The sequence below is a fragment of the Silurus aristotelis genome (assembly GCF_946808225.1).
Source record: "Silurus aristotelis genome assembly, chromosome: 1".
Classification (NCBI taxonomy): domain Eukaryota; kingdom Metazoa; phylum Chordata; class Actinopteri; order Siluriformes; family Siluridae; genus Silurus; species Silurus aristotelis.
In genome coordinates, this window is record NC_139574.1 from 21,371,406 (window position 1) to 21,392,131 (window position 20,726).

The window sequence follows — 20,726 nt, forward strand, 5'->3', positions numbered from 1 at the left end:
TATATTTATTTCACACTCACTGGCCACTTTATTAGGTACACCTTACTAGTACCGGGTTGGACCCCCTTTTGTCCTCAAAACTGCCTTAATCCTTCATGGCATAGATTCAACAAGGTACTGGGAACATTCCTCAGAGATTTTGGTCCATATTGACATGATAGCATCACGCAGTTGCTGCAGATTTGTCGGCTGCACATCCTTGATGTGAATCTCCCGTTCCACCACATCCCAAAGGTGCTCTATTGGATTGAGATCTGGTGACTGTGGAGGCCATTTGAGTACAGTGAACTCATTGTCATGTTTAAGAAACCAGTCTGAGATGATTCGCGCTTTATGACATGGCGCGTTATACTGCTGGAAGTAGCCATCAGAAGATGGGTACACTGTGGTCATAAAGGGATGGACATGGTCAGCAACAATACTCAGGTAGGCTGTGTCGTTGACACGATGCTCAATTGGTACTAATGGGCCCAAAGTGTGCCAAGAAAATATCCCCCACACCATTACACCACCACCACCAGCCTGAACCGTTGATACAAGGCAGGATGGATCCATGCTTTCATGTTGTTGACGCCAAATTCTGACCCTACCATCAGATTGTCGCAGCAGAAATCGAGACTCATCAGACCAGGAAACGTTTTTTCTAATCTTCTATTGTCTAATTTTGGTGAGCCTGTGCGAATTGTAGCCTCAGTTTCCTGTTCTTAGCTGTCAGGAGTTGCACCCGGTGTGGTCTTCTGCTGCTGTAGCCCATCCGCCTCAAGGTTCGACGTGTTGTGCATTCAGAGATGCTCTTCTGCATACATCGGTTGTAACGAGTGCTTATTTGAGTTACTGTTGCCTTTCTATCAGCTCGAACCAGTCTGGCCATTCTCCTCTGACCTCTGGCATCAACAAGGCATTTACGCACACAGAACTGCCCCTCACTGGATATTTTCTCTTTTTCGGACCATTCTCTGTAAACCCTAGAGATGGTTGTGCGTGAAAATCCCTGTAGATCAGCAGTTTCTGAAATACTCAGACCAGCCTGTCTGGCACCAACAACCATGCCACGTTCAAAGTGACTTAAATCACCTTTCTTCCCTATTCTGCACAGATTAATCAGGACAGAATATATATTTGAACAGTGCTCTCCCCAGTTGTTGTGTAGTTCATATATCTTTTACTAAAATAATATTAGGGTCCTGGGTCCCGGGCCCATTGAAGACCCTTGATTGTGTGTAGATTTGGAAATACGTGTCTGCCAAATAAATACATTATTGTAAATACATTTATGCATTGTATAGCACAAACACACACACACCCTCTCTCTCACACAGATCGGTGTATTAATGTCCTATGTCTTTAAGGGTGAGAGTGAAACCTGATGCCGGCGGCTCTCGGCGCTTTGCCCTGTTGTAACCTCCTCCATCTCTGCGCTTGAGGTTCGCAGCATCTTGCTGTAGCATGTCTCGGTTCTTCTACGTTTACCGAACCAACTTTTACCACTCATGGCGTTAAGAACGGAGATGATCCAGCACACATGAAGCTGTTATGAAGCACCGGCAGCAGTGTTCCGCGGCGGTGTGGAGGAGAACCGGTGCAGCTGAGTGACTGGGCGAGCACAAACAGACACACACACACACACACGCCGCGAGTGGACGTTTTTTTTTTTTTTTTTTTGGTTGCCAGCCCCTGAAGCGTTTAACCGCCGCGCTCAAATAGCTGACAATTCCAGCAGCGACGGACCTGAACACGCCAGCTGGCATGGTCGATGTTTGACAACAGGTAAGCATGACCTATAAACCAGACATCGTTTGTTACGATTCTTGTTTCTGTTTTCTTGTTTTTATTTGGGGGCTTGTGGGCATTACGACGAGAGCTGGCCTGGTGTTTTAAAACATGTACAAACCACGTCTATGATTTCACCAATCGAGTATTTTTTGGCACCCTTTTAAAAAGAAAATCTGGGCTGCATTGGAGAAAGATGTCGCTGGGAGATATATGGAGCTGTGTTCTTACACACAGTAACAGGAGCAGGCTTTAGCCGTGGTCTCTCCACTTTATTAATATCAATACGTAAACATTCATGGCACATCTAGTTATAGCGTTGTTCTGCACTGAAGCATAGTTTAAACTCAGATTTCATGAAGCTCATTCGATCTCACTGCTTGCTTCCTTGTTTGTCAGGTTTATTTGGTGGTGGTACACCAGTTCTATAAGCAGGAAATGTATATGGGTTTGACAGGAAACGTCATTACTGGGTAATGGCAGCGTTCACTAGCTACTCTAGGTCCTGGCGTTATTGAGTGTTTTTCAGTCTCAGCCTGCAAGTCTTGAGTTATCCATTAATCCTTTACCAGTTCTATATTTCTGGCAGATTGTTAGAAGTTATTGGTATCTAACACATATGATTTGTTCTCAAAATTCAGCCTGAAGAGAACATTTGGGCTCCTGTTAGTCTGCTGTTTCTCCATCCACATTTTTAAATAACAGATTACATGCCATCGATGCATCCAAGCTTTCTGAGAATGGTAATCATTGAACAGACCCGAGACCTTGAAGAATTGCAGGCATGGCAGCTGTGATATCTAAAACAAACAGCTTTACTGGTAGTCTAAAAAAGGACATACAATGCTCTGGAGTTTTATCTACACACATTTCAAATGAATGAGTCCATAGTGCATTGCTGGTTTTGATGTCGGAATGAGTTGCTGTTTGTGTTTTACATATGTCGCCTTGTCTCAGTGTAGGCAATTGCCCTTGACAACTGGCACTTGTGACAGAATATATGAGGAACAACTTTAAATACATTTCCATGATATTAAAGTAATAGTGATGGACAGACAGCTGCACTATTCCTTATAGAGGCTTGCAAAAGGGATGCTAATTCTCGGTGCATGTGTGACTTTCAACCCCACAATTATTACTTTAAGTTTTGTAAGTCGTTGCACTTCTAGCTTGGGAGTAGTTTGGGTGAAGGAACCCTAGGTGCCTGAGAACACAAAAACAAGCTGTCACGTAGAGGGAGTGGGACACCATGTCTTTAAGTTCCTGTGTCAAAAACAGCAAGAATGGCTTATAGATAAGATTGTACTCAGGTGTTTATATCGATGGAGAAAGCATGCAGTAAGTCTGGTTTGACTCAGACAAGGGCGCAGACCGTATGGAAATGTCCTAGTGTGACGGATTGGCCAAGTCCTGGTTGCACACACTGCAGTGCTGACACACACTGTGTTTATCTGCATGGTAAAATCACAGTTTGTCTCCTCTGTACATCTGTGGTTTGCATGTCTGTGTTTAGGAGTAACACCTGTTTATAACCTATAAAATGCTTTCAGACAGTTTGTAACCAGCTAATATTTACAATGATAGTGTGGCTATTGTGATCTCAATAGAGCTACTTTTTAGTGTCCAATGTGCAGTGCAGTACTACACAAAAGGGTGTGTACTACACACACCCTTTTAAGCAGTTATTGCCTCAGGTAACAGCATATTTGAGGATTTCTATTATAAATAGCAAGTAGTTGAGATAAACAGGTTTGTAAACAGATCAGTCAGAAGTGTATTTAGATCACAAAAAGAATGAATGTTTAATGCAGAAAATGCCTTCCATACTTTAATCAAAATGTAAAAAAAAAAAAAAAGAAGACAGATTTTCAATAATACTGACTTCTTTTGTAAAGGCACATATTACCGTCCATTTGTATCCAGCATGACAATTTAATTCATTGTTCAAGAAATAGAGAAATTTAAAATACTATTTTTAGGATGAAACCGTAAACGATGTGTATAAGTGAAATCTCATAATATGCACTTAAAGAACACTCATGTTAGAGATGTGGGAGTTAATCAACTAATCATTGTTGTTATAATGTTATAGTATTATTTGTGTTGTGATAGCAGCTAGCTTAAAGGCAGTTGATGTCCAGATGACATCCAGGAGTTTAAACAAAACTGTTTTTTCTTTTGTAGGTGTTGTTATGTAAGCACATCGGCTGCCATTGTGATTTTTAGCAAATATTTTTCTGTAGCTTGTTCAAACCGTGTATTACTGTAACTATCATAAAATATTTGATTTCTAAATGAAAGTTTTGCTGCTACTAGGATCAGTCTAAAAAATTATTCAGCTCCCTTGAAGTATTCATTAAGATTGCATAAGCTTGTGGTGCTGTACAAAGCTATTCTTTGTTCTCCTCTGTAACTTTAGTACATTTTACTTTATCAATCTATTTATGCTCTTGGACAGGATTTCCTCTGTTTTTAGACTACATCAAATGCCCAGACACCAGAACAGAGCTTTTCTTTAACTAGCTTATGTGTTCAATGCAATTCAAGATGATAAAATATAAAAATGATGGCTTTTTAATAGACTGGGAACACGGGGTATGTGTCTTTCTTGAGAGAAGTAGAATTGGATTAGAAGACTATTTGAGAGAAGAGAAACTGAAAATGTTGAATGTAATTCAAAAATAAAAATTTAAGCTCAATGCATACCAGAAATTTGCTGTGTTTTGATGTGTGGTGAACATCTTCTTTATCATTTTTTTTTTTACATCTCATAACTCCAGCATTGAGTCTGTAGGTTTAAAATTAATTCCAAAATAAACAACACTCTTCAAGAGACTTGGAAATCTAGTGACCGCAGTATCCTGATCCTAAATCCTTATTTGCCGATTCTGGGAAAATGGAACAAGGGCACCGCATACACCTTGCAATTAAATATATTGTATCCGGTTCATCTATGCTTAAACTTCAGGAAGTGGAAGGAAACTGGAGTATGTTTGATCTATCAGATTGCACAATTTATATGCTAGAAACATGTCCACAAGGTTTTTAATTAACAACCTGTGTTCCGTTGCTCTCTGCCTTGACTGTCTGTAAGGCGAAATTTTCTTAGCATAGTTTAGCATACGTCTCATGCATTTTTTTTTACCATGAGGTGTGGTGACCATAGTTACCTTGATTGTGGTGACTTAATGACTATTTATTTATTTACTAATTTATTCATTATAATAAGCAATTTTTCCTTGTCAGGGTCATGGAGCGTGAGGTGAAATGAGAAAAAATAACTCTATGATACAGATAAACCAAAATGAACACACTTTCTGCTTGGATCTATCTTGATTATGTTGGCAGGCTAGTTATTAAGCAGGAAATTTAGGTTGGTAGATTGTGGTCTCCAAAGGTAAGAGCTTTTTAACATGTTTGTCTCAGGGACACTTGCAATCATTTTTTTGGAATACACAGTTGCTTCTTCCCCATTTAACTTTGCCACCCACAGAATTTGTTTGAACGTTACCTTCTTGACAGTGTTGAGCAACAAACCTGTTCTGTTTTTTCTGGAATTTTATCACCTTATCCCCCGCTGCAAAAATGCGATCATGAGCTGAGATTACTGGAAGATGGCAACTGCTGCCTTGCACAAAATTGTTAAAAATGACAGGTAGTATACTGTTTGTATATAATACCAAACTGAGATACTGTACAGATTTATTTTCTCAAAAAAAAAAAAACACTTCTTGGGTACAACAGTGGTTTCAATATTATTGGCACCAGTTAATATTTAGTAAAAGTTTATAGCGAATAACAGCATTGTTCCTGTAATGTTTAACGATGTTTAACTAAATCATAGAAGGATCTTGGTCCAGTTTACCATTCAGAACATATTAAGTTCTATGTCAATGGAGTTCAAATCCAGAGGCTGAGATCATTGCAAAACGTTGATTTATTATCCTGTATTTAATTTTGTCATTATTGTATTGAAACAATCTGAAGCAAACCATTGCCAAAACTAGTCCTTTGCCTTATATAGCATAAACATACTGTGCATTAAATGTGTACAGTTATTTGTATACAGAGGTATAGTAGTCAGCCTAGATAAATAAAGTGCAGTTTAATAGTGGGTGCTCTCTATGAAAGATAGACGCCAGATTTTTGTTGCTTCTTCCTAGGCTGTCTTTCTTTCTTTCTTTCTTTCTTTCTTTCTTTCTTTCTTTCTTTCTTTCTTTCTTTCTTTCTTTCTTTCTTTCTTTCTTTCTTTCTTTCTTTTGTGAGGATCACAGTGCTTTGTATCAGTGTGGACAAATTAATTGACAAATTGATGCCTCTCAATGAAGGACACAAATAGAGCATTAAAGTAGTTTATGTCTGCAAAATCATCCATTCATTGACACCGCCACCTTCTGTGTCTGTGTAAATAGAGAACTCGTTTTGCTGTGCTCCTGAACTACTTATAGATCCTACGGTTAAATTGTTGGTGCTGTCTGTCCAGTATATCCTGTGACATACTTGACATGAATATATTGCAGGAATCTGAATGGTGCTTAAAATAAAGCAAGACACGATAGTTTGTCAGTGTTCGTAGCCTACAGTACACTGAACTCAACTGGTGTACGTGTGTACAGTATGTGCATTAGTCTCTTTGCTCTGAAATCTCAGTCTAAACAGCACAAAGGTTGTACAATCCAAAGGTTGTTTACCTACTTCTTCTTCATCAGGTATGTGTACAAAAAAGTCATCATTGTGGGCAGAACTGAAGCACAGGTGCTGTAGCTCATTGATTGTTGATTTTTCTGTTTCTGTGCTTCTCCATCTTTTAGGTGGCCATGGATGCCTTTAGCCAGCTGATCTTGCTTATTGCAGCAGTCAGTTTTTGCACCTTCCAGTGGCTCTTCCACAGCTTGAGTCCCTGGTTGTCATGCAGGATCAGCCCAGGTTTCTGGAAACTCAGCCACAAGCAGCAAGTTGAGTGGAACTCAAGGTAACACACATACCACACATTCCACTGTGTGCATGCCAGAGGTGGCAAAAGTACACACATCCATTACTTAAGTAGAAGTACAGATACTTATGTTTTAAAATACTCGGGTAAAAGTTGAAGTACTGATTATACCTTTTTACTTAAGTGAAAGTAAAGAAGTCTTGGCTCTGACATGTACTTAAGTAAAAAGTAGTTGTAGTTACTTCTACCTGTTTTAGCTGTTAACTGGACCTCACATCATATTAATATTAGATAGATTATGCCATTATACCAAGTCGTCCCAAATAAAACACTGCATGGGAAACGGCTTTGGCGTGTTAGTGTCAGTGCACTATGCTACAAGCTATTGTAAACAAGCTAACGTTAACTAGATAAGTCATATTTTAATCGCTAATAGAGCAGATTCATGGAAAATTACATCGCTAATCAGCATTATTGCCGCAACTAATTTATAAGTAAATCTGCATCTACTACATTAAAGAGAATCGCTTTATTTAAAGTAAATAAAATACCCTAGGTAATGGAATTGAACATTAATTGAGCCGCAGACACACACCTGACTCGTGTGTGTGTGTAGAGAAGATGAGATGAACACAAACCTGACTCGTGTGTGTGTAGAGCAGGTGAGATGAACACACACCTGACTCGTGTGTGTAGAGTAGGTGAGATGAACACACACCTGACTCGAGTGTGTAGAGTAGGTGAGATGAACACACACCTGACTCGAGTGTGTAGAGTAGGTGAGATGAACACACACCTGACTCGAGTGTGTAGAGTAGGTGAGATGAACTGGGAAAGCAGGCAGTGGGTCAAACCACTGTGAGGAGGGGGAGGGGGGGGAACTGTTTCTAAATGCATTTTTGCGTTGTTTTTTTTCTACTTATACAATTATATAGTTATACATAGATATATTGTTTACAATAAAGAGTGCAATATTTTTTAGATAATTTTTTTTGGGGGGGCACAACCCCCCTGTTCCCCCCTGGATTTACGCCCATGTTGTTACCTAATGAATGTATTTCAGTGGATTGAAAAAGACGCGCAGTATCAGGAAATCGGTTGTTCGGCTGAAATCAGCACGCAGTGAAAAAAGAAATTTGATATTTCACCAAATCAGTGGATTAAAACTAAAGTAACGAGCCTGTTTTGAAAATGTAAGAAGTAAAAAGTACAGATATTTGTGTAAAAATGTAATGAGTAAAAGTAAAAAGTTGTCTGAAAAATAAATAGTGGAGTAAAGTACTGATACCAGAAAAATCTACTTAAGTACAGTAACGAAGTATTTGTACTCCGTTACTTCCCACCTCTGGTGCACGCATGCTAATAACTTGCTGTAACTGTATTCTTTCTAATTATCCCAAGTAGAATTGAAACAGACACATTAAAGAGTAAAATCTGAACAAGTAAAGGCACAAATGTGGCCACCTACTCACAGTTGTGTATTCTGTGTAATAAAGACTATGAAGCATGCTGCGCTAGAAATTTCTTTTTTTTAAGCATTTGTTCTACAATGTTTACAAGCCCAATGGAACTATTAATGTGATTCACTGAGAGCATGAAAGAACATGAAGAATCTGCTGAAACCACAAGTGTCTAATATTCTGATTAAAGATAAATCAGGGCCTTCAAATGTCTAAAAAGTCTCAAATAAAAAAAACTAATTTTAGGCCTTAAAAAGTCTTAAATGCACTGTTCCGTCTTAATTTAAAACAAGTTAATTTTCCGATGTATCTCAAATGCTAATTAAAATGCTCACTTTTAACACAATGTTGTTGTTTTTTGTTAGTTTGCATGGTGTTGTAGTTCTTCCTTTAGCTAGTCCAAATATAATTAACTGTATTACAACTACAAATTCAATCTCATCAATATCGTGTGTTTCGGTCTAATTGACTTTGTTAGCTTTGAGAAGTGGGAGGACACTTTTTTATTATTTATTTTTTTATTATAACATAATCATGCAAATTGTAGTTGCATGCTCACAATGTAATGGACAAAAAGTAAACATGTATGTAAGAACATAGTGTCAGGAAGCGTGTTTTTTCACACATTGAGAATTATGAGGCACAATGGAGTGTCTGGCCTTTTTTAAAATTCTGATGCAGCACTGTATTTTTATGTGACACTTGGTTTATACTACTTGTGCCAATCAAATTGTGTTTTTTTCCAATGCTATACTGTGGATATATATCTCTGTTTTTCTAGGACAGTGTCCACATTCCATGCCATACTGGTCGGGCTCTTTTGCCTCTACATCCTTTTCTTTGATGAAGCCATCAATCAGGACCCTGTGTGGTAAGAGAACTGTCATACTGCATGCAGAGAATTATGTGGCATTACTGCGCTGTAGGAATGAATACAGCTGGAGCCAGCTCGCAGTCATTCTCCTCACCGCAGGGGCCCAGCGGTGACTTGTTTACTCTGTCTTTAACCCTGTAGGGGAGATCCAACATTGGTGAAGATAAACGTGGGAATAACAACAGGCTACCTCATATCTGGTGAGATTTCAATCTTGCAGTCTCATTACATGCAGATGGATTTGTGAGTTATTAAATAAAGTCTGAAAGCATGTAAAACTGCCTCAGACTCATGTGAGACATGCCACAACACTATGATTTGTTTTCTTAATAAATAATTAATGCTCAGATTACATTTATTTAATGTAGTATACCTTTTACTTTTTGAATCAATATTAGCTAACTTTAAAAGAACAGGCATTAAAGTTGCAAAATTAGTATTTTACAATATGTTTGCCATCTGTGCAAATGTACATGTTTATGAGGCAATAAACCTTTGCTAATGAAGCCAAATCTCTCCAAAAGTATAGAACTGCAAGGCCAATCCTGTTGTTTTTGCTATATATTGTACATGAGGCACTTATTAGATTAGGTTAGGTTTGAGATTAAAAGATAAATATGAGAAGATCAGAATTTCAGCTTTTATTCCTGATATTCACATCTAGATGTGTTAAACAACGACCACCAAATTTTCAGGTAATTAAAATTATTGGAACAGATTTAAGTAAACAACACTGAGCAGTCTTAAAGTGAATAAACCTTAATATTTTTTTTATGTCCAAGGTTGCAATGGCTAACATTACTAAAGTATTTTGTGGGGTTTCTCCTTACAGTCTCCCTTTCAGGAGGTGAAATGCATGCTCAATTTTGTTACAGCCTTGTGATTGACTTGGCCAAACTTTCCATGGTGTTTTTTGGGTCATTGTCTTGCTGCCTGATGAAGACCCCCCAAATTTAATTGGATTCGACCAGAATGTTTCTGTTATATGTGTCTGCTATAATCATGAGTTCATCGTTCATAAAGAGTCTGTTCAGCATACATGCAATGCAATGACATTATCTCCACTGTGCCTGATAATTGAGCTTGTACAGTATGTTTTGAATCGTGAAGAGACTTTTTCTACTCTCATCCTTGCCAATCACTTTTTATCAGACGGTAATCTGGGTTCTGACCTTTTTGTCTTATTTTGTCTCTTTATATTTTGCAATCTGGTCTTACTTGTTTGTATCATGTGTAAAGGCCTCTGTATTTCTGCTCTCAAACTCATCTTTGAAAGGTGGATTGATAAACAGTTATAGAGAGATCACTTTCTTCATCCCAGAGGGAAATTTACAATTGGATTCACACAGCTGGATGTTATTGTTTCATTTTTCTTCACAGCTCACATAATGTTTCTCTTGTTTTCTTTGACTGAGTTGTCAGTACACCAGTTGGTTCTGCTCTGTTTTGAGGAATTCCAAATGATTGTATTGGTTATGCCCAATGTTTGTGCAGTGGCTCTGATAGATTTTGCCTCTTTTTTTCAGTTTCAAAATTGCTTGAATTTTCCACACAGATGGCTTCAGGGTTTATCCCAAGAGATGACATTCAAAGCTATTAATTGTTAAAGCATTCAGTCTTTACAGGGCACACCTGGGTAACAAGAAAAAAACTGACAATCATGTGTTTGGTAGGGCAAACCAAAGATGCCATATTTTAAATTGCTTAACACCTCTGTAAATATCAGGAAATAAAGGCATATTTTAATCTTTACCCCAAATGTCTTCGAACAGTAGAATTGCTTTTGCTGTTCCAATACTTTTAGAGTGGACTGTATATTTCAAAAATTAATGTAAAAAATAAATAAATCCTCATACAAAATCTGTTCATAGCAAGTTTGAATTATATGCGGCTTTTAGAGTATTTCCTTTTACCCCACATTTAGAATGAATTCCAGGACCATGTTAAAAATTATTGCTGCTTCAGCTGATAAAGTGGAGCGTGTCAAAGTTGTGTTGTGATTAGACTGAATTGCTAAGAGCTCTTCTCATAAAATCATGCATATGTATTAATAATCTCACTTCGCTCTGCAAGAATGTGATAGTAGTGGAGTGGAGTAGTTTGTTACATCTAGGTGACAATGTAAGTAAAACATTTACAATATGAGAGACGGTTGCAAATGAGCCTATTTCCTTTTTTTTTCAGATCTGCTGCTCATATTTTACTATTGGAGGGCGATAGGGGACAAGTTTTTTGTAGTTCACCACCTGGCTGCATTGTATGCTTACTACTTTGTACTGGTGAGTTCCCTATTGTCCAAGAGCAGAATGTGCAGGCAAGATGGGAAAGAGTTGGCCAAGGGTGAACAGTTGTGACACCTGAGAGGTGTGAATTGGCTGCTAAAAGCTCACTGTTCTCTACTAACACATCCAGGCTTGATCCGATTCTATGGGTAATAGTGACATTATTCACAGCACAAAGAAAACATCATAGTCAACAGTTATGCACAAGATGAGAGATACATATTGCTCTGTTTTAAATCATTATTTCCAAGTGTTTATATGTGCAAATGAAGTTCTACAAATGCAGTTCTGCTGCATTGTATATGTTTTACTTGGTTATGAAAATCGATTAAGATGTTGTCATGGTGATGAGCTGCCACACCGTTGCCAGCATTTTGGTGCTGGAACTGATTTTATTCAAAAATTAGCTTTTTTTGTAGATGCATGTTCTGGTTATAGACTGTGCACCTGTGCCAAAAAAACAGCAACAGTGAACTGCTACTCTTACTGATGAGCAGGTTATAAAAAGCAGCCTGCACATGAACTCTGCAGAAATATTAGCCTAGTAAGTCCTGTTAACATTGCTTACTGTTTAAATCATATATAGCAGTATGATTATGGGAGTACACACAACTTTAGGGTAAAATAATTCCAACTTTTTGCAGACCTGATAGCTCTTAATTTAAGCAGAAAATTATTATTATTATTTTTTTAACCTTTAGTCAGTTAAATGAGCTACACAAAAATGGTGGTTAATGCTGTTCACCTTTGGCTCTGTTAGTTTGAAACTTTCTAGGATGCCAGGTTCTGTAGTTGATTATGGCCTTGTTGATGATGGTACTTTTTGCATGGATTGCTCAGTGAAGTTAATGTTGGAAATCGTCACACATTTCCTTGCTCTCCCTCCACCATGCTTTTTTCTTGCATTGACTGGGTGCATGCAGTAACCAGCTCACAGTTCACACACTGCTGATGTTGCTGCCTCTGGTGGAGGGTCTGCTGAATGCATGTTTTCATCATATGCAAAAATGTTTTCTCTCTTCTTTATATCTCTAGCCTCCTTTTCAGCTCTTTCTCTCATGCCCATAATTTCTTTTCCAAAACGTGGCAGACACAACGTGCCTATTAAGGCATATGATTGTTAATGACAGGGAAGTGGTAGCTCAGTGGGTAAGATGTTGGACTTCCAAAGGTTGTGAGTTCAAGTCTCAGCACTACCAAGCTGCCACTTCTGGGCCCTTCAGCAAGGCCTCTTAACCTCAACTGCTCAGTTGTAAGAATAAGATAATTGTCGTTCTGAATAAGGGCATCTGGCAAATGTCATAAGCTGTGCAGAACTAATATAAACTATCTTATTTATTTATTATGGATGCGACTGAAAGAGAGATCTCTTTGTCCTTTCCGCTTGTTCACTTTGATTTTTCTTTGCGTTTTGCCACAGAATTCACTTGTATAAGAAGTATATATGACTGTGGCCGAGAGTCAACTCTACATTACAGAACTGCCAGGCCACATGATCATAAATATTGAACAAGTATCGAATTTTGTTCTGACCCACAATTAACAGCATGACAGGAAGTGCTTAGTTTAGCAAAAACATCCTGTGTGCCCAGCTCAGTGGCTTAGTGGTTTTGCTTTTTGTAATTTGTTTCTTTGGCCAATCTAAAAAAAAAAGCACAGTGGAAATATTAGTGGGTGAAAGAGGTTGTGATCTATACCAACCTCCAAATGAAATTTAAAACTTCTTTAAAAATTATACCTAAATGATGTATGTAGGGCCATACTGTTACTGGACACTTTCATATCTGCTAAATGAAGTCAAATACAACTAACAGAAATATTAAAAATGATAAAAGGTTTGGAATAGATTCATCATGAGCTTGGAGTCTCTCAGCATTGTATTTTATTCGTCTTTGTTGTTTAAAAAGACATGAGCATTTGTTATGTTCCTTGTGTTATTTTGATGGTTTGTCAGTTTTGCAAATGGTTCTGGTTATTTTACACAGATTCAAAATTCTCATAAACCATTTGCTGAGTGTTAATAATGTCAGAGAGTAACATATAAGTTTAGTATTTAGTATATATAGTTTGCTTTTAATAGTACTTTAGGAAGCTGTAGCAATCACTTGGTATTTTTGATTGGCATTTATGAGTTTGTCTCACTACAGAACAAAGTTAAACTGATTGACCAGTGCCTATGGCCATTAAAAGACCATATCCTCAAAAATGTTTAGCATATATGTTTTTTAATATATAGTGCATGTTGGACAAAAATTATTGTTGCTGTTGCAGCTTTTCTGTTGTTTTTTGCTTTCAATTTGCTTCTTTTTTCTCCAAAGAATCTGTTTTGTTTGTCTTTGTCTTTAACTGACATGACGTCTTGAATAACAAAGTCTCACTTTTACTGACTACCAAACATGCAAAAATACCACAGCAAGGTTAGTGCTTTCTAAACAAAAGCAACAGGCTTGGCTGATCTAGATCTAGACTCCTTCCTGTCTTGTCTGCTGTTGTGCTGTTGTGGAACACTGCAGCTATGAAGCCCAGTTACAGTATGGACTTACCAGTGCCTAGGGGTACTAGTATGCAAATGCTGGTGTTTTTCTATTTTCTTTTTTTGTGGTCCAAGTCCACTGTTGAGTAAGTATGCTATAATTCAATTTTACCCTCAAGGTAAGTGTGTTATTCATGTTTTCTAGTGTTGGACTAGAAACTAAAGGGTCAACATGCGTAGAGCTACATTTGACAAAGTCACCATTTATGGCCAAATATACAGAAGAGCAACTGCAAATGCAATGTTCATTACAATATCTTGATGAAATATGTAGAGCTGCAACAACTAATCGATAAAATCGATAATAATCGATCATAAAATTTGTTGTCAACGAATGCCGTTATCGATTAGTTGGGCTGTTCAAGTTTCGGTTTAGCGTTAAGGATAGATAACACAGCCGTCCGCGAAAATAGTGGACAGCAGAGGGTCAACCTGCGACAGGAACAAGTGTGCGTCCCAATTCATCCAAGGCATGGGACCATTTTATATTAAACGCAACAAAGATAACTGTACCTGGAAGTTATGTAAAGCGGAGCTTGTGTGAGATGGAAGCACAAGAAAAGAAAACACACGGGTGTCATGGATGAAGGTGAAACATCAGCACGGTAAGAAAAATCTGTATAAACCTCATCATGTAAAAATGGTGTAGTTTAATGAAGTGCTATTGTGTGAACTGTTTGTTTGTTAACTTTGGGACAGTCGCACTAATTTAGTTCTGGCATCAGCTCACTTGCGACATAGTGATGAATTCAATTAAAACAGTGCAAACAAACACTAAATCTAAAAGCAGCAAATAGCTGTAAACGATTACATTTTCTAATTACTGTTGTGATTTTCATCGAATGATTATGCATTTTTACACCAATGCATTTATTTCTTTATTTTTTAAATCAGGCCTGTAGCTCGCTGTGTTTCTCCGTTTAATTCTCTTTTTATAGCATTTGTCTACAACAGTTAACTTTTGTTTTCAAAATGTGATTCACTGCGGCTTTAATATGTTTAAATGCTTGTTTTTAATGTTTGCATATTTAATTTATGCATTTATCATTTAATTATTATACAACATTAAATTCATTATATTCTAGATGCTTATATATTCACAAATGAACAAAATATTTGTGTACTTTTAATTTTTACAAAAATTGTCAAAACAATTATGTATTATATTTTATATAGGTTTTTTTTTAAACATGGTTGTCAACTTGCTATCTGCAAAATACAAATGTTGTTACACAATTTGCTTCACCTTTTCATTTTAGTTTTCTTTTCTTTTTTTTGTCTACAGAAAGAAACAACCCAGCATGAGTGAATTTGTTCAAAGGAGAAATCCCATGCACTCCTCAACAAGCAGCCAGTAGACGCTTTATAATGTCTAAATTAATTAAAGATAATTAAACTTAATATATGGCTTTTGCATTTTTATAAGTACATTTTTATACATGAATACCCTGAATTAGGGTTCTGTATAGTTATAATAAGCAGCAAATTGAAAAAATATATAGTTTTTATCCAATTAATAGGGGGGGGGGGATTATTGTCTAATTAATCGATTATCAAAGTTATTGTTAATTGCAGCCCAAGAAATATGTAATATAGGCTTCATATAATGTAAAAAAGGTGTCTTCAGTTAGTACAGCTTTAAGGTGGATCTAGACGAGGTAAAGTGTTAAGAGTGTAGTTATACTGAATATTGGCAAGGCTATGATGTAGTGTTAGCTAATCACAGCCATGCTGATATGCAGTATAACCTTATAATTGCGAGTACAATAGTTATATAAACAACAAATGAATATTGATTAGGTAATGTTTCAGACACAGTATGACCAAATGTCCTGTTTTTTTTAGAAATTAGAAATAGATCTCAAAGAAGCCACACTATTTCTATTGCCAAATTTCTAGCTGCTAGGCAGATTACATTGATATGTACATTCCTGTAAAATTTTATTCTTGTAAAATCAGTATCCATTTATTTTATTTTTTTATCAAACAAGCTTTCATATTGCAATAAATCAAGAGTTTTTAAATCTTCCGAAACCAGACACCATTGTTTAAATCTTAACAGTCACAGAGTCTAAACTTATTTTCTTGTTAATAGATTATCTAGATAACTTCTTATACAACTCTATGAGGCCATGTTTAATTCTGAACTTAGACTACAGTTCTGGTTAGGTTCTCCTCTTCTTTGTGTGGGCTTCCTCTGGGGTTTTTTTTCCACCTTCCACAAAGTGCCTGTAGATGGCTTGGCTAAGATAAATTGCCCCAATGTGTGAATGAGATGAGATAAAACGTGTCTTATCCAAGGTGTATCCCCACATCACACACAGTGTTCCTGAGAAAGGCTCGAGATTGACAGTGACCTTGTGTGAGTGAGAAAGTGAGTAGGTGAGAGTAAGTTTCATTTGTAAAACACTCACCAACACTGCTGCTTGTAATTATATTGGGTATATCTAGTATTCAGTGACTAGTTATGCAGAAGCATTTTGATGAAGGATCAGTAATAAAGGTTATTGGAGTTGCTCTTCTATGCTTCATCCAACCAAAAGATGGTTAACCATTGATACATTGTGCTGTTATCTGACTAATCCAGTTGCCTATTTATTATATCATTTTGTCTGTCATTGTCTGTTCCTTGTTCTTTACTGTGTGGTTTCAGGGTCAAGGAATGTTGCCTTATTTTGCTAACTTCCGTCTGCTAGCAGAGTTTTCCACCCCATGTGTGAACCAGCGGTAGGTGCTCCAGTGCTTTCTGTTGAGTTACCTCTGTGAGCTACAACTTTAACTTCCTTACAAATGAAAACAAACTCCACTTAATATATGTCAATTATTACAAAAAATACAAATATAGTTAATTGTAAGTTGTGGTCATGTGGGTGTGCTTGTGTTTTGCAGCTGGTTTTTTGAAGTGTTAGGTTACCCTAAATCCTCCAGACTCAACATTGTCAATGGTGTGCTCATGGCAGCTGTGTTTTTCATGGTGCGCATCGCGGTCATGCCCGTGTACTACAGCCGTATGTACACTGTATACGGCACGGAGGCCTTCTACAGGGTGTCATTTGGTGGCCGCAGTGCCTGGATCTTTTCCAGCATCTGCTTGGACATCATGAACGTCATGTGGATGCATAAGATTGTTCGCGGCTGCTATAAAGTTCTACGCTCTGGCCGGCACGTCAAATCCCAGACTCAAGAAAATGGAAAAATTAACTAAGCCTGGAAGAAACTTCACTCTCTGTAGTGGGGGGGATTTGAAGATCCTTAGAAAAGATCTTTAGAGCACTCTGTTGTTTTATGAGTGACAGACTGTGAGTCAGCCAGCAGCAGCTGTGTAGTTAGATGGATTCACTTACTTTTGAAGCTGGGAGAAACCACCCCAAAGCAATACAATACATGATCAAAGTTTTCAGTGATTCTTGTGCTGCAAGCAGACTATTTGTGTCAGATTAAGATGTAGAGGACATTCCACCTACTTCAGTGGTTTGGGCCCAACATTTGAAAAATAGTTAGCTCAGAGAGCACTGAAAATTTAATTTAGATTATATTTAAGCTGATTATATTTTTATCGCCTGAAAGTGAGGCTTTAATTTTAAATTTTAAACCAAACAAAGTCTTACTTGGACTAAATGTGCCACATTCATCTAATTTATTCATCGGTCACTGCCATAAATAAACTTGAACAGCCACCATGTTTACTCTGAAGTTCCACTTCATAGACAAACAGTCTATGACCACCTCCAGGACATTACAGCAGGATTCCACATATGAACAGGACGACATCTTTATGCCAAGGATGCTGGTACGGTTTAACTGTGAATGTGCACGGACATTTTAGAGTTAGATTTTTTTTTTCTGATGTTGTAATCAAGAAGAGAAGTGCACTTTTTTTTGTGTGATGGGGGACACACTTCTGTCTTTGCTTTTTGAAAAATGAAAATGATGCTGGAACGGACATTTTCGCCTAGATTTGGTTTTGGAGCTGATGAACATAATTGGACTGTTTCTTGGACTGATCTGTTATTACTGCAAGCCAGTTTAGATTTTTTTACTTTGGATTTGGGAATGGTTTACACGTGCACACACACACTCACACTTGAAATTCTACACAACTCTGCATTGTGTGTGCAGGGGATAAGTGCATGTAGCTCTCTGAATGTTTTGCATTGTTAAAAGAATTATTAATGCACATGCACAAAGACTTATTTTAGTTTAATGTACAGTGACCGTAGAGTACAAACAGTCCAATATTTTGTAAAAGGCTTTGGTCATGGACATGACCTTATGGATGATGTTTCTTTTTATGCTGTCACTGAAGATTTGTTTCTGCATCATGCCTAATTTATTTGAGCCAGAACTAGATCAGCATGTACATGTCTATTTATTCTTTTAAATGAAGTGTATTATGTAATGGAGAACAAATGTGAGATGTATCTTATTAGAAATATATAGAATACCAGTTCACATTCAACACATTCAAATTAGCTTGAGATGTACCATGTCGCTTTGTGTGAAATTTTTAGTGTAGAATATACACACACACACACACACACACACACACACTTGGATCTGAAAAATCTCAGAACATTATATAACTGGATGACACAGGTTTTTTTTATATTCAAAACTCAAAGTATTTATGTATGTGTGTATGATGACGTGATATAGAGGAATTATTTGCTCTTTAAATTTGAAAGATCTATTTTTAATAAATAAATTACTTGAATCCTTGTGCTACATTATGGTGAATAATAGTAAGTACAGATTCTTTTCACAGTTAAGCCAGTCATTATCATTTGCATTATTTGTCCTAAATGCCCTTTAAGAGATATTAACTTCCCATTTTTAACATCCTCTGATGTCATTATGCATTTTTTATAAGACTGAGCTTTCATGTCTTGTTTTCTTTTTTTTCTTTTTTTTTGTCATATTCTTCATGCCTTAGTTCTAGTGTATGAAATATGAAATAAAAGTTTGCTTTTCGATTTTATTATGGATTCAGGTACACCAGCATTAAGATATGTCTTAATATAGTCTGAACATGTTGCCCAAATGCCAAATTTCAGATTCCGTCTGACCTTTTCATGGTACTTAAAAAAAACTTTTCATACTGGATGTAAATACATTTCATTTATGTAATACATGACTGTAATGCATAAATGCATATCTGTAAACCTTCCGTGTGAGAGCTAAACCTTACAGCGATGGCTGTAAACTCAGTGAACGGCTTGTGTAATTGCCGCTGGGAACTTTAATTTGAATTTTGAGTAGTTAGAACGTAGTGTAAACTCATTTGGCTCCTATGTTTAATTTAAGTAACTTACATTAAAACAAACCACCTTATGTTTGTGGATACTGCTCTTTGCATCAAGCACAGAACAAGCAGCCTCACTGCGTTTTAATCTGTCTGGATGAATGTGTGTGATTTTGAGTTGTATGAAGCAGGACCAAGATCGCTTACTTCTTTTAATTGATTTTCTGTTTTTTTTTCTTTCATTTTTTATATATTTGTATCATTTCTCTGACCCAAAACCCCATTTGCTCAGTAAAGCAATACCTTCAATTGGATTGAGTGTAATCTATTCTCACAAACGAATAATTTATGCAAAATCATATTTACAAGCGTTGCATTAACTGTGTTTTGCAGTGGAGCTGGATGACAAATGCTTTTCCAATGCAATACTTACATTTTTGTAAACAGAATTTATGCTAAGAAAATACACTATATAGACAAAATATAATTTGTGGACACCTGACTAAGATTTGTATGTGCTCTTTGAACATCCACATTTTATGTTTTGCAATGTATGTTTGAGTGTGTGTGTGTGTGTGTGTGTGTGTGTGTGTGTGTGTGTGTGTGTGTGTGTGTGTGTGATGCATTAGACTGGTGTCCCATATAGGTTTCCTGGGATAGACTTTTTAACCTGACCTGGATAAAGCTGTTAGTGGTGATGAATGAACAGAAATAATTTCTTAAAATTTTTTTGGGCCCAATGTGATGTATATAGTTTGTATAGTGAAAACATATGATAAGTAATGAGAAGTAATGAACCAATCTGCCCAAATGGGGCTCCAGATGGCAGAGTAGGTAATGGGTTGGCTGTTAGGAAAGCTTGCAGAATAGAAACAATATGCCAGTTTGTATATACATGCATGTAGCACTTTATTAAGAATAGTATACTCATTCCGGGTATAGACTTAATTTACTCTTAAAACCTAAAGCTTTAGCTTGGATTCCACAAGATAGAAATGGACAAGATAATTAATTTCTTGGAATCTGGATCTCACAATTTCTGTAGATTTTTCACATGCAATTTCAGCCTGCAAAATGTCCTTTCTACTACACCCTAAATGATCACACCATGCTCACGAAACCAGTTTGACATCATTTTTGCTTTGTGACTTGATGCATTATTATGCTTGATGTAGCCTTTAAGCAATAGGAAATTCTGGTAATGGATAGTCAGCAGAAATATTTAAATAGGCCAGAAAGAGGCAAAACCACCTACATCACTTACAACATTGTTGTTGACCAAGTACACTGATTTATGGCAACAGTAATCCCTAATTGCAGTGGCCTGCAGTGGTCTTTCTGCAGGATAATGTGCCCTACAACGCTTCAAAAGATTGTTCAGGAATAGTTTGAGGAACACTTCAGAGAGTTCAAGTTTAACTTTGCATAAAACCATTAATTGATTCACTTGTTAAAATATCATAAGATCTGAATACATAGTTGCATGAATATATATTATATATTTCCTATTTCGTATATATACACACGTATATATATATATAATATATATATTTTCTTTTAAGTATATATATATATATATATATATATATATATATATATATATATATATATATATATATATATATATATATA

The 20,726-nt window shown here is 36.7% G+C and overlaps 1 protein-coding gene across 1 annotated transcript; it reads left to right on the top strand.

The window, feature by feature from the left end:
- The first annotated feature begins 1,357 nt into the window (after positions 1–1,357).
- On the top strand, positions 1,358–19,408 carry tlcd4a (TLC domain containing 4a). The gene is made up of 7 exons (XM_083552299.1): positions 1,358–1,767; positions 6,582–6,742; positions 8,945–9,034; positions 9,179–9,237; positions 11,222–11,316; positions 16,506–16,579; positions 16,742–19,408. Exons 2-7 carry the CDS (start codon positions 6,588–6,590, stop codon positions 17,055–17,057), a joined length of 789 nt encoding a protein of 262 aa, XP_083408425.1. The 5' UTR covers positions 1,358–1,767; positions 6,582–6,587; the 3' UTR covers positions 17,058–19,408.
- The last annotated feature ends 1,318 nt before the right edge of the window (positions 19,409–20,726 follow it).

Coding starts and splice junctions, on each gene's coding strand:
- tlcd4a (XM_083552299.1), top strand. CDS start 6,588: ATGGATGCCTTTAGCCAGCTGATCTTGCTTATTGCAGCAGTCAGTTTT. Junction 6,743..8,944: donor CAAGTTGAGTGGAACTCAAG/GTAACACACATA, acceptor CTGTTTTTCTAG/GACAGTGTCCACATTCCATG. Junction 11,317..16,505: donor ATGCTTACTACTTTGTACTG/GTGAGTTCCCTA, acceptor GTGTGGTTTCAG/GGTCAAGGAATGTTGCCTTA.